The sequence below is a fragment of the Mytilus californianus genome, unplaced genomic scaffold (genome assembly GCF_021869535.1).
Source record: "Mytilus californianus isolate M0D057914Y unplaced genomic scaffold, xbMytCali1.0.p SCAF_12, whole genome shotgun sequence".
NCBI lineage: Eukaryota > Metazoa > Mollusca > Bivalvia > Mytilida > Mytilidae > Mytilus > Mytilus californianus.
The window spans coordinates 52,790,593-52,804,642 of record NW_026262604.1 but is presented as its reverse complement, the minus strand read 5'-3'; the positions used below and the strand labels follow the sequence as shown (position 1 = coordinate 52,804,642).

General features: G+C 32.0%; 1 protein-coding gene across 3 annotated transcripts; it reads right to left on the bottom strand.

The window, feature by feature from the left end:
• Window positions 1-409: 409 nt before the first annotated feature.
• Window positions 410-13,473, bottom strand: LOC127721993 (uncharacterized). Of its 3 annotated transcripts, XM_052228840.1 has the most exons (3): window positions 10,649-10,747; window positions 6,336-6,454; window positions 410-4,049 (listed from the first exon to the last, which is right to left on the bottom strand). In XM_052228840.1, the coding sequence occupies exon 3, from the start codon at window positions 3,874-3,876 to the stop codon at window positions 2,086-2,088; it is 1,791 nt and encodes a 596-aa protein (XP_052084800.1). In that variant the 5' UTR covers window positions 3,877-4,049; window positions 6,336-6,454; window positions 10,649-10,747; the 3' UTR covers window positions 410-2,085. The 3 variants fall into 3 exon arrangements, with proteins under 3 accessions (XP_052084800.1, XP_052084801.1, XP_052084799.1); XM_052228841.1 differs by lacking the exons at window positions 6,336-6,454; window positions 10,649-10,747 and adding an exon at window positions 13,432-13,473; XM_052228839.1 differs by lacking the exon at window positions 6,336-6,454.
• Between the last annotated feature and the right edge of the window lie 577 nt (window positions 13,474-14,050).

Sequence of the window (14,050 nt, the reverse complement as noted above, 5' to 3'; positions counted from 1 at the left end):
CCTCCTCCTGTCACACACCCCAAAAGAATCGTAATTATGGTTATCCTCTTATATAAACGAATAAAGACTTCTTTGATTATATAAATTGTTTATCAATTTCATAAATTTTCAACAAAAGTTCCTTGAAGTTCAAGTTATTCTCTGGATAAAGACACAAATAAAAACCCAGGTAATATACTTTTTTGATAGTTGATTCGAGCAAAGAATATACCATTTGTTCCCGCAAACGTAATACCTGTCTAAATTCAAATTCGCGCAAACGTAGTAGCCCGTCTGACCGTATATTCGACATAGGTAAACGTAAAAAATTGTCACAGAAAAAAGTCACAACTGTGTTAGGAAAAAGGAACAAATTTGATTAATGTAGGGAAAAAGTCACAAATCTGATACAAAAAAAAACGGGGAAAAATGTTTTTTTTTTTTTTTTTTTTTTTTTGTAATGTAGTCAAAACGATTTATATGTAAAATTGTAAATTCTATGTCTCTGTAATAAAGCAAAACGTCACAGGACAATTATTTGAAATAAACTGACAATTTGTGTCATATATACGTTGATATGTTTGGACAGCGTAACAAAATTTTTCAACATAGTAAATGAGCAGAAAATTAAAAAAAAAAAATTGCATTTTATCATAAGTTTTAAGAATCTTATGCTTTTTATACTTTATATAGTTGTAATTAAACCCCTTTTGTTTCTCTGTATGAACTAATAAAGTGAGAAAAGAGGGATGTACTATTTCAATGTTTGTGATAGATTGATTGGTTGATTGGTGTTTAATGCCACTTTCAACACTATTGTGCTATTTCGTGGCGTTCAGTTTTTATTGGGGAGGAAGCCAGAGTGCCCGGAGAGAACCTGACAATCCTAGTCAATTAAGATTAATTAAGATTGGAGTCGAGTGCACCTGTCCCGTGCGGGATTCGAACTCACAACATCAGTATTGGACTACTTAGACCACTCGGCCACCGAGGCCCCTTCCAATGATTGTGTTTATTGCAATTAAAAAAACTTTCCCAGCTTATAAACGGTTATTACTTAAAATTGAGAATGGAAATGGGGAATGTGTCAAAGAGACAACAACCCGACCATAGAACAGACAACAGCAGAAGGTCACCAACAGGTCTTCAATGCAGCGAGAAATTCCCGCACCCGGAGGCGTCCTTCAGCTGGCCCATAAACAAATATATATACTAGTTCAGTGATAATGAACGCCATACTAAACTCCAAATTGTACACAAGAAACTAAAATTAAAAATAATACAAGACTAACAAAGGCTAGAGGCTCCTGACTTGTGACAGGCGCAAAAATGCGGCGGGGTTAAACATGATGCATGTTACAACCAGAAATTTATGAAAAAGCAAATAGGAATTTTCCACTTTCTTAGTTTCCCAAAAATATTATGAAGAAAAAAAAAAACTCGACTCGAGGTTTTGGATTTTCTCTTCTCATCAATAACTATAGAATAACTAATCGAAAAATTCAAATAGAGAGAAAAATATTCAACGAGTGACCGAACAACACATTAATTCACGAATGCGCGTAGCGCATGAGTTAATTATCAGTGTTGTTTGGTCACGAGTTGAATATTTTTCGATATTTTAATTCTTTGATTAGTTATTCTTTTTATTACATTGGCAAATGGCTTTTTTATGAAATTAAAGTAGAAACTGTAAGGAACTATATCTTTTTCTACGCATTCACAATTTGTTTTGATCCGACGTTATCGACGTCTTGACAACGCCTATTGTTGTATGACGTCAGAGAGTGAAATAACTACGTTTATTTCACATGTGAAATTATCGGTTTTTATTTGACTGGGAAATCAATGTAATTCATTGCTACCAATGTAATAATAGTTATAATCTAAAGTTATCAATTCACACAGTTTGAAAATATTACTTGTAAGTATAATGTTTTAATTTTTGAGGCCGTATGATTGCCTAAGATTATTTACATGTACAGCATTTGCACTTTAAGTGATGGTTGTCTAATTGGCAATCATATTACATCTCTTTATCTTAATATAGAAACATTTAAAAAGGTCGATCAATTACAAACTAAAAATTCCTGTCCCGCCGAGAACTTATTCATATATTTGCTTTTTTCTATAAATACCGTAGAAACAGATGAAGGACTCGAAACGAAAGAAAACCAAAAAAGGGAATAAAAAGTGAGTGATAAGTTTTTCTACTCCCCTATCATATACAACTTGTAGAACATTATTGTCGTAAGATGTTGCTTCAAATATACTGTCACCAACCCAAAAACAAAAATTAAGTGTCGCTATCACCAGAAAAATACTGTGTGTCATCATCAAAAACTTATTTCCTTTAACACACCTCGCTTTTTCATAATTATCAAATTGTAAGATGCATATAACCTGCAAATAAAGTTGATAAATTTTTATTCCCCATTTTACCATTAAAAGATATGCATCTTTATTTACCGTATTAAGTCCGTTTTTGCCAAAAACTTCCAGCAACAGAACACATGACAAAAGTTCAAAAGACACATAAGCAATAGATCCCAAGAAACTGATAATTAGTATATTTTGGTGAAAGTGAAATATTTCAACGGAACGCGTGGCTTTAAAATAAGAACCCCACGATAAAGCATGAAAGCAGAAAGTGAGAAGTACAATCAAAATCACGGTTATAACTATATCATAGGAGAAACCTAACAGCTCGGCCAAGGACGATTTTGAGTAAATAGGAATATCCGAATCGCTAATATTCGCTTTAGATATGTTTTCGGATTTTGAGAGAAATCCAAATACAAAATTTGGGGCACAGATAAGAATGCCAGTCACAACACATATAACTGAATAAGAGGAAAATGAATTAAAAGATTTTTCAGGAATAAGTAGTTCAATGTCGTTCGAATTTTCTCCATTGGTTATTGATTGCGTTGGAGCCTGGCTTGTGTCATCCCCAGTCGAAGTTGAACATGATACAATGGACCGACTCTCTTGTATAGTTATTAGTTCATTATTTGAACTTTGATTTTGTGCAGGTGCAGGCCATAATTCTGCTAAAAACATCATACTTAGCAGTGAATATTCTAGTTCTATAAGATGACAATATGGTTTAACTGCTTCAAACACGGTTGCTGCATAGCACTTATTGTCGATACTAGTTTTGTTGTATGCAAAACACGGTGTTGCGGCTCCGCCTTCCATTACGTAAACATCAACAAAAAATTGAGTCCACTGCGAAATGTTAGCCAGGAATATCAACAAAAGACTGTAATAAATTTTCCATGAAACACAGAAATTATAATTTATAAATCTATGAACAAACGTCGACTGAACTATGCAGAATAAAATCTGTACAATTTTGTACATGACGATTACACTCTCATACTCTGGCGACGATACAGTAGAGTTTTTGCACCCGATTTGATGTGAAGTGGTAACCTTTGGATGACAAGTTATAGCCTTTATGATCTTGACTGCCGAATAGAAAACAGTGATGCCAGTAAAAATCCACAAAAACGATAGTTTAATCCTTAGAAAAAATCGATCTTGTGTGTGAGCATTCGCTATGCTATTCCTAAGTCGATGAACAATCATGAAAACGATGCAAGTTACGGCTGCTATGAGAAAGCAAATGCTCAAATATACTTGCTTAGAACCAACTGAAGAACCGGTGAACGTTTTGTCAGTAGGATGCTCAAAAGATGCGATCCCAAAAAGAACAACAAATGTTACAACTAGAATACTAGTTAGGATGATGATACCGCTTATACTTCCATCGTGAACTTTTTTCTTCTGTTCTGATTGTCTGTTTTCCGATTCTGACTGGGGCAGTCGTCCAGCTGTAAAGGGAATGATAAATACAGCATCAGCTATTTCTTTGCAACAATTGAGTCCCATTTCTTCAATGAATATATCGCAAAATCGTAGTTTTGCCTTCCTTCCTAACCTTTATGCATCAAAGCAGAATTTCACCTGCTTATTCCTCTCTTAATTAAATAGTTCGAGGAATGATCTTGTTACTTAGACTTTTAATGACTTAACACTACATACATCTGTCTGGGTCGTGGCACCTGAAAAATTATAAAATCAATATTATGTCATCAATTTATTTTATATATTATAGGTAGATAAACCTTAACATTTCGAATAATTCAACATTTAATAAACAGTTAATTTACAATAAATGAAAAAATTAATGATATTCGAAGTAATTATCTGACGATACGAATGTATTACTCAGTAATAAGGATGACATAGATTCCAAAACGAACTAAAAAGAAAATTTTGGATCATTTTATGGGTTAATTTTAAATAAAAATAAAATAGAGGGTATATAGATAAAAACAACTAAAAACATTTAGAATAAGGTAACCGGCATTAATCGGACAACTACACCAGTTAAAGCATTGGAATATATTTTGGTGATAAAAGAGAAGAAATTGAAAAATAAAAATGGAAGAAAAAAATTGAGAAGATGAATCAATTATGTCATTTTGTGAGGGAAACGTAATTTAACTTAATTGGGGAATATTCTTATTATTCAAACATAAGTTTAACCACTGTTATTATTTGTGACAAGTGCTTTTACAGTTCCTGGGAAATATAGAGAGTAAATGCTATAGATAAATCTGGAATGGTAAACCAAATAAGGTTAAAAGAAATACTATGTTTAAATCGTATGAAGCAGGGGGATTACAAATGATTTATACACAAAGTTATATGATATTTCTGGTATGTTGGGTATGTTTACTGATTAATAAGGGTATTTCAAACTGGAAGTTTATTGCCTTAAAATACTTCAATGTGGTGGGTATAAATCGGTTATTTTTTAAGATGAATTATGAAGGGATGAATATTCAAAACTATATCAAAACCAGCCCTGAGTATTACAAAGAATTATTTAAATGTTGAGTAATATCATGTAGAGGTCAGAAAAAAGCAGAACTAAGAAAACATGTAATTGGGAAAACAAACTGATCAATTTTGAAAATAGAACCATTATTTTTTAACATTTGATGAAGAGTAACTTGATATTTATTCATGATATTACAGATAACAGAGGCGCTTTATCTTGGCATTTTATTTTACAGACAATAGCCTGTCAGATCAATTGCAAAGCAGAAATTGATATTTTGATCAACTCCATTTCGAAAGATTGGCTTCAATTGTTCAAGTCCAAAAACTGAATGAGAAGTATTGTAAATATTCCTGGACATTTTGTTTGGAAAGGTAATTACATTGAGGCTTCAAATTTTCAACTAACATATTGTACAAATCAGTTTGTAAAGAACTGAACCCTCAATTGATGTTAGTAAACGGATACGTATTTTAACAATTAATGAAAACTTTAGAATTAATCACTTGTGATTCTTCATGTTTCTTTATGTAGAGGAGAATAAGCTAAAAACATATAGATGAAAACTCATATTACCTACAAAACACTTATTATCAAAATGGAACAGACGAACGATGGTCTATGTAATGTTTGTGACGAAGTAGATTATCCTTTTGTTTTGTTATTTCTGGAAGAGTATTTATAAGTAAAGGAGAAAATTAAATTTACCTTTTAGCATACCGTTTAAGCAATTAATGTTAGGATATATGTGTTTTGATCTGAATTATATCCGAACACTTGTAGCTTTTTTCTTTATACAAATCATATTAGTAGCCTAAGCAGATATGGAAAAGATTTAATGTTTATCAAAGCTTTGTTCACGAATATATTTAAAAATATCACGAAAACAAAGAAATAAATCAAATCCGTTACTTGAGTCACTGAAAAGAAGTATCTAAAATTGAATAGACTATTAAATAATGCATAAAACATTTGTAATTGATGAAATGTATATATATGAACAACTGATTACTAACCTGTTTAATTAGTGGAGGATTACGGGATACATATAGAGGAGCATGGACTCTTAATATAGCTATGTAACGATCATGTTTCGTGAATGAAATATCATTGTTTGAGAGAATATGATATGCATGTCAATACAGATGTGCAGCCTACTGGGCTTGCAATACCCTCCGGGACGAAACGTAGACCAGCAGTATCATCGAATCGGTGGTTTTAAAAACCAATTAATAATACCAGCATTATAGTCATGTACGCCAGACGCACGTTTAGTCTTCATCAGAGTCATCAGTGACACTAAAATCAAAACAGAGTGAAGACCGAATCAAAAACAAAGTTGAAGGGAGTTGGAAAGCGAAATTTCAAAACGTGCGAAATACGGCTATGGTAATCTATGTTAACACACCTTAGTGTTTTTAATAATTCATGTTTTATAACAGTAAATTTACAGAAAATAATAAAATCATTAGTTTACTCATTTTAACAGAAAAGTGCTTACTACTGGGCTGGTGATACTTTCGAGACGAAACATCCACCACAATTGGCATTGACCACGGGTTGTAAAAACTCATTAAAGATGCCAGGCTTATATTTTTGGACCACTGACGGTTGTTTCTTCTACAAAAGACAGACCAGTATAATAAGAAAGAAAACAGTTGAAAGGCCAAATCAAATACGAAGTTGAAGAGCATCAAAATATGGCTGATGCAATCTGTGCCTTGTGATACAAAAAACGAAGTATTTCGAATAATTCAATATTTTATCAGCATCAAATTTACAAAAAAATAACAAATCAATGATATTTCAGGTCAACATAAAATTGATGACTACTGGTTGACTACTGTATTTGTGACACCTTCGGAGACGAAACCTCTACCAGCTGTGGCATTTACCTGGTGGTTGTAAAAACGTATCAAAGATAGCAGGCTTATAATTCAGTACGCCAGACGGGATGGAAATATAGATCTAGATAAGATTCAAACAGAAAAGTAATATTCATGATTCATTGACACTAATTAATGTACATGAGTACGCTTACTGTACTTAAATCGTTATGGCATACCTGTATATGTGTTACAGACGATTGCTCGAATGATTATGCGACATTAAATGTTGTGCCAATCTTGTTTTTTTTTTTTTTTTATTTCATAGCCCAAAATCAACAAAAAACAAGTATTGTGCTTTTCAACTTAACATCTAAATGCAAAGGAGACTAAATGAATAGTTGTGAACTTTAGTTATAAATCAAAGGTACACAAATGACTTTCATTAAGTAACTACTGCGTGCGTCTTGACGAATGATGTCATCTTTCCACCACTTTTTGTCGTTTTACAAGTTTTAACACCATTCAATAAAAACGAATGGAAATGCAAACCCTCCCAGCAGTAGATAAACTTGTTATTGTCAGGTATTAGTTTTAGCTTTTGATATTTGAGGATCATCTTTAGTCACACAAATTATTTTCGTATTATTTCTTAGGGTAATCACGCAAATCCTCGTAGACGTTTGAAAAAATGCAATCGATCTCGTTTATAATTTCTGACCTAGTTAGAGTTAAATAAGTGTGTGAAACATGGGAAGAAAAAATTATTTTTATATAGTGCATCTGCTGTACGCTCTACTGAATAATTTACATGCCTCTATTTTTATGCAACCTGTAGGTGTCGATTCTGTCTTGCAATTCACAGTATATTCTGAAACTTCATCCAGAACTAGATAGCTAATAACATTGTGTTGTATTCAATTTCTTATAGTTCAATAATCTACATACCAACATTTGCCTTTAATATTTTCAACTTAACTGTAAGATAAACTAAGATAAAAATGCACTGTGTTGCTATCATTTGTACTTTTGTTTAATTAAGGAATGACTGCAATATTTTTTTCTCTCTTTGAAGTAATAACATAAAAAATGTGGTGTATTTAAGCAGCTTATTTAAAGTGTGCACCGCATTCTTGAGGTTATTTCGAATAGACAGAAAAGTATTACAGTCATTTCTTATAATTTAGTTCAAAATTTCATTTTAAGGAGTAAATCATGAAAAAACGTTGATGACGTCACAGTCACATGACTAAATGATGTCTATGAACTAATAGACAAAAAGCTTTCAGCCAATCAGAAGACGTATTACATCCAAATTTAAATCATTATTAGATACAAAATAGAACAACCAATGCTTTAGTGCATTTTGTTTTCTGATTTTTATTTTATTTTTTAACGTACTTTCGGTATATCCACTTATCGAGATTTGTTGCCTATTTATACGTGTATCCCGTGTCAGAAACATCGCCAGTGGTATCTTATATATTATGTTTTTTTGCAATTTCATTGATTTTGTGTTGGTTGCATATCTTTGATAGTTTGTTTTTAAATGATGCCCGACATTTTATATATATCAGGGTGATTTTAAACTTGGCACCTGCAATCTGTCTATTGTTGACAACTTTATGTAGACATTGTGATATTTGTACCTTTGGGTTGCTTTCGCATAAACAACCAACTAACCCATCTGCTCGCTACTCAATATATCGAATACTAGTAAGTGTTTTACCCTGCCTACGCACCAATTACATAATACATTTTAAAGTCTAGTATCGTCTTTAAGCTCCTCAAGTAATCAAATATATACATCAGCGACTTTTAACTGTTTGGTTTTCAGTGTTACAGAAGAAGGTAAATACATATGGACCAACCAAATTTACAAAGCTCACTGTTATTGTTTAGTATTTGGTGAATACCGCTGCTGCTATCAGGGTATCAGCAAACAAGTATTTCCTTAGTGATTTATATGAATTATAACATATTCTATAGTTTTCTTTTGATCAATTAATAAATTATCAAATAATTAAGGTTGTAACTCCTTTGTAAAGCCAACTTAACTTGAAATGGTTTTGTCTATTCTTTTATGTCAATATTGGCATTTTCGTCCTCAAAATTATATGGTTCCAGCGATCATATTATTGGTTTTGGTAAATCAGATGAAGGTAAGTCTAGTAGTAAAATGCTATTTCTGTTTCTATGGGTCGAAACCGCTACTTTTGGATTACTAATCCCAAAAGGTATCATCAGCTCAGTAACCAATGCCGAATATGGATATGATTTATAACGTACGTTTTAAAAAGTCTTCGTTCATAAATTTGTAAGAAACATAAAAAAGACAGAACACATTCAAAACTCATAAGTCGTGGAGAAATTGACAGCGCAATGTCCAACAAACGAAACAGGACGAAAAGACAAACAAGCTCACAAAACACTACGTAAGAAACTGAAGACTGATCAAATCGAACCCTATAAAAAACTGGGGGTTATCTCAGGTTCTGAGGTTTCAAGTCCCTCAGACAGTTAATATTACAGTGGGATCTACCTTTGCACCTCGTCTTGTTGACTAGATCTATTTTTCGTATGATGCAAGTTTATTTACAGAAGCTTCTCAAAAAGAACAGACAGAAATTAGCATTATCGTTTTAATTTTCGTTTCGATTTATAAAAAATGATTTTCTGTCATTTACTTTGAAATAATATAGGATACCACATTTAAAGTTTAGTCTATTTAATATTTGACTTTCAAAGACAACCGATAAAAAATTAATTTTACAGCAAGAAGTTGATTTTCAATTTCCGATGTGTCATCCTTATATTTTCCTATAGCAACAATTTATTAGTGCTTGTGTATAGAGTAAGTATATCCCAGCTGATAGAGCATTTGTTTCTGATCTTGATGTTCTTGTTAAAGGATTTCCATTTGAAAGACATTGGACACAATATTCATAAGGATAAAGTGATTGATCCCTTTGCAAATATTACACACACTGTCATGGTTTGATTAACCGTATATAATATCTGTGTCAAATATGACCCCCGATAAAATAAAGATAAGAAGATGTGATCTGATTCCAAATGAGACAACTTCACTAGAGACCAAATGACGTAGAAGTTATCAACTATAGGTCACCTGGATAAGTTTATTTGTTGTAGTCAGAACCCTAATCCCTTTTCCTCGATTGTAACATCACGAAATGCGACAAATACATGAATGAGTTCTTGATATGAGCATCAAAACAAGTTGTTCAATCTTCATTTTTTTGTGTCGTTTATCTCTAAGGGCCTCAATGAAAAAGTTATCTAAGTAGTTCATACAGTATCACTAGCCTGTCAACATTGAGCTTTTTAGTTCGAATTCTGTACGGGGCAGGTGCGTTCGACTCAGATTGTAATTAACAATCATTATTTTTTTCTTCTGAATGTTGTGGTTCACCCAGGGGACTCCAGATTTCTGAACCAGTAGTAAACTGGCAGCCTCGATATAAGCAAGAGTGCTGGAAGTGGTTTTAATACCAATGATCAATCAATCAATCAATCAAAAGTGTATGTCCTCGTCCTTTGTGGTCACGTTTAAGTAGATACATCAAAAAAGCATATACAGAACAGATAAAACGATTTATGATGTCAGGATTTGAAATCCTTTTATGGAAGCTTATTTTTTTTCTTTGGTTGAAATTGATTTATTTGTCAATACTTATTTTGTGTAAAGGTTTTGATTCGACCTTAATCATCATTCTACAATAATCTTAAGAAAAGTGGTATTTGTTACATTTTAAATCTTAAACTTCTATTAGGAAAACACGGGATTAACGCATGAGAATAATTGAATCCAAGAGGAAACAAAAAAATCATTATAGATACCAGGCTTAACCACATTTAATGTCAACTTGGCTCCAAAGTTTAAACTTTCTAATAGGACAATGATTCTTACATGTAATTATAAACCATAGCAATATGATGTTAAAGTTGTATTGATATACTAACTTACCACAGCATTGTTGGAAAATAAATATCCCGTAATTGCTGTTAGCAACTAATAATGATGACTACGCGGGTTGACTATAATGATTCTTCCTGAAAGTTATAACCATAAAATCCCAAATAAACAAAAATAGAACATATGCAATCAAAAGAATTTATAAAAAAAAATGTGCTCATCATGTCATAAGACTTTTTGTCACATGTATCGTCATTAAAAGATTAAAAAAACAAACACTGTCAGTATCAAATTATCTACATTCACATGATTCACGGTTGACTAAATTTCAATAAATACATAAGGAAGTTAAGCATGTAAAAACATTTTTTCTCCTTCTTTTTTGAAGGTTAACATATATGAATCACTTTTTAGTTTAAAAACATTGTTTCTTGAATTATACATTATTAATTATTAAATACCTCAAAAACACTATATAGCAGGGTTGGAAAACAGTCTGCGAAGCTTTTACAATACGATCTTGTTGTCTGTTGTTCTGAATCTATACATTTTGTGTGTTTTGTCTTTTATCGACGTATATTTTTCATTGACAGTATGAACAGTATGACTGAGTGTGAATTTGCATGACGGATGGCACATGCATCACAGGAGATGCTTATCCTGCCGACGCACCCTATCTTTCTTTTCTAAGTTCAAGCAATACTCGAACTTTTTGTTTGTTATCTTATTTAATGTTGTCATCTTGATTGATTGATGAGACTTGAACATCGGAAAACTATTGTTGTATAAATTTAGTATGAAAGACGTGTAATTGTCTCTATAAAAATATAAAAATGAAGAGATATAGTATTATTGGCAACGACGCATGAATGAGACAACTATCAGTCAGAGTTCCACTGAGTGTTTATAAGCAGGTATAGTTTGCCGTTCGACCTTCAACAATGAAAAAAGACCAATACCGTAGAGTCGGCTATAAAAGCTCCAAAAACATGAACAAATATAAAACATTTCAAACGAGAAAACTAAAGACAGGTATCGCAGACATGAACCAATGATACATTGAAATACAAGCTCCTAACTAGGGACATGCATAAAACGAATGTGGCGGTTCAATGTCCAGCATGGTTTAGTTAAACTTTTGTCCTGAAAACCTGTTTTCATATCACAAATCTCTCACAATTTGTTCATTTTCAAGAGTTCGAGAATGTAAATGAAGCGAGGGTTTATTAATCATTTTTATAATATACCTATCCGTTATTAACATATCATTTACCATAACGTGCGAATATTTGATGGACATAGTGGTATAAAAATGTTAGCAATCATAGAACACCTGCGTTTAATTCCAATTATACGGGTTCGCCTGTCAACATTTCTAACTGATTGGGTAGATTTCGATAAACTTCTGAATATTGATCGTCTTTTGAATTTAAGCTATTGTATCAGTTGTTTTATCTGTCATTTCTGACTAATATCTTTTCCGACTAATGATTACAATTTTCCTTTGATACTTGTACGCTAACATAATAGAGAGCAACGACAGGTGTAAGTAAAAAGGCATTTAAATAAACTTCATCTGTTTTAAATATATCTCACAAGAGAACTAAAAATCGAATGTGAGACGAATAATCGTTTGTTAATGAAAAATATCATGTAATTAAGTTTTTAAATCGCAACAATTTTGTTATTGCTATTAAATCTTGTCCATCTTTTTATTAAGGGGGTAGATATGCAGTGAAAGAGTGAAATCACAAGTGCATTTTTCACAGTATGTTATTCATACAAGGATTATGCATCTTTTTACAAATATTCCATATTTTCGATTTGGTGAGAGGGGAACTAATATCTGAGCATTTTATTTTTTTACTATACGAAACATTATATGAAAGTACCCAAATTTGTTGTTGGATACAGGTTCAATAAAAAAGCAAACTTCACATCAGATACATGTATTTATATAAATTCTTATAGAAGTATAAAGTTCCCGAAGAGATTGGCAGATTTTGGGCAGTATACAGTGACCCTGAAAATATTTCAACCATATGTCGGCGATTAATAAAAAATATATGTTTCCATACCGGTCCTAAATATATGTTTCCATGTGTCGTTTCTCTCTGAGAACCTCGGTGAACAAGTGATTTAAGTAGTTCATATAGTATCAATAGCCTGTCAACATTGAGATTGTGAGTTCAAACTCTGGACGTGGCAGGTGCGTTCGACTCAGATCGTAATTTACTAGCATTTTCAGTTTTTTTCTTCTGAATGTCGGTAGTTCCTCTAGGGGACTCCGGCTTTCGCAACCAGTAGCAAACTGGCCGCCACATTATAAGCAAGAGTGCTGTAGGTGGTCTAAACACCAATTATCAGTCAATCAAAAAGTGTATCTCTTCCTCCTTTGTGGTCACGTTTTAGTAGATACATCCAAAAGGGCATACACAGAACAGTCAAACGATCTATGATGTAAGGATTTGTAATTCTTGTTTGGAACCTTAATTTTTGCCTTTGGTTGAAGTTGATTTATTTGTCAATACTTATTTTGTATAAAGTTTTTGATTCGACCTTAATTATCATTGTACAATAATCTGAAAAAAACGTTGGTATTTGTTATACTTTAAATCTTAAACTCTTATTCTATATGGCAAACAAGGGATTAACGCATGAGAATAATTGAATTCAAGAGGCAAAAACCTCATTATAGATACCAGGCTTAACCACATTTAATGTCAACTTGGCCTTCGAAGTTTAAAATTTCTAATAAGAAAAAGATTCGTAAATGTAAATATAAATCAACCATAGCAATATGGTGTTAAAGTTGTATTGATAAATTAACTGACCACAGCATTGTTGGAAAATAAATATCCCGTAATTGCTGTTAGAAACTAATACAGATGACTACGGTTGACTATAATGACTCTACGTGAATGTTCATACAGAGTGTTTCGAATTTTATAACCATAAAATCCCAAATAAACAAAAATAGAACATTTGCAATTAAAAAGAATTTATAAAAAAAATGTACTCATTATGTCATAATCCTTTTTATCACATGCATCGTCATTAAAAGATTAAATGACAAAAGCTATGGGTTCATATTGTATAATAAAAAAGCAAAATGAGGATGTTAAATTTGATGTATGCCTTTTTTGTGCTTCTTTGTTAAATTTGTTTGTTTTTATATTGATTAAGATGATAACACAATGTTGACTGCTGTACACCTATTTTTGACATGTTTACCTATTGTGTCTGTTTGTTTTGTTCACGCATCGTTGTCAATATAATGGAATTTGATGTGACTGTCATACAAGTGAGAGATTTAGCTAGCTATACAACCAGGTTCAATCCACCATTTTCTACATAAGAAAATTCCCATTTTGTGATTTTACTTTTTTTAGTATTTTATTATCCACATTCAATAAATTGCAAAAATAATTAATAAATACATAAGGAAGTTAA

What these genes read in the sequence shown, in the direction of transcription:
- LOC127721993 (XM_052228841.1), bottom strand. Translation starts at nt 3,876, where the DNA reads ATGGGACTCAATTGTTGCAAAGAAATAGCTGATGCTGTATTTATCATT.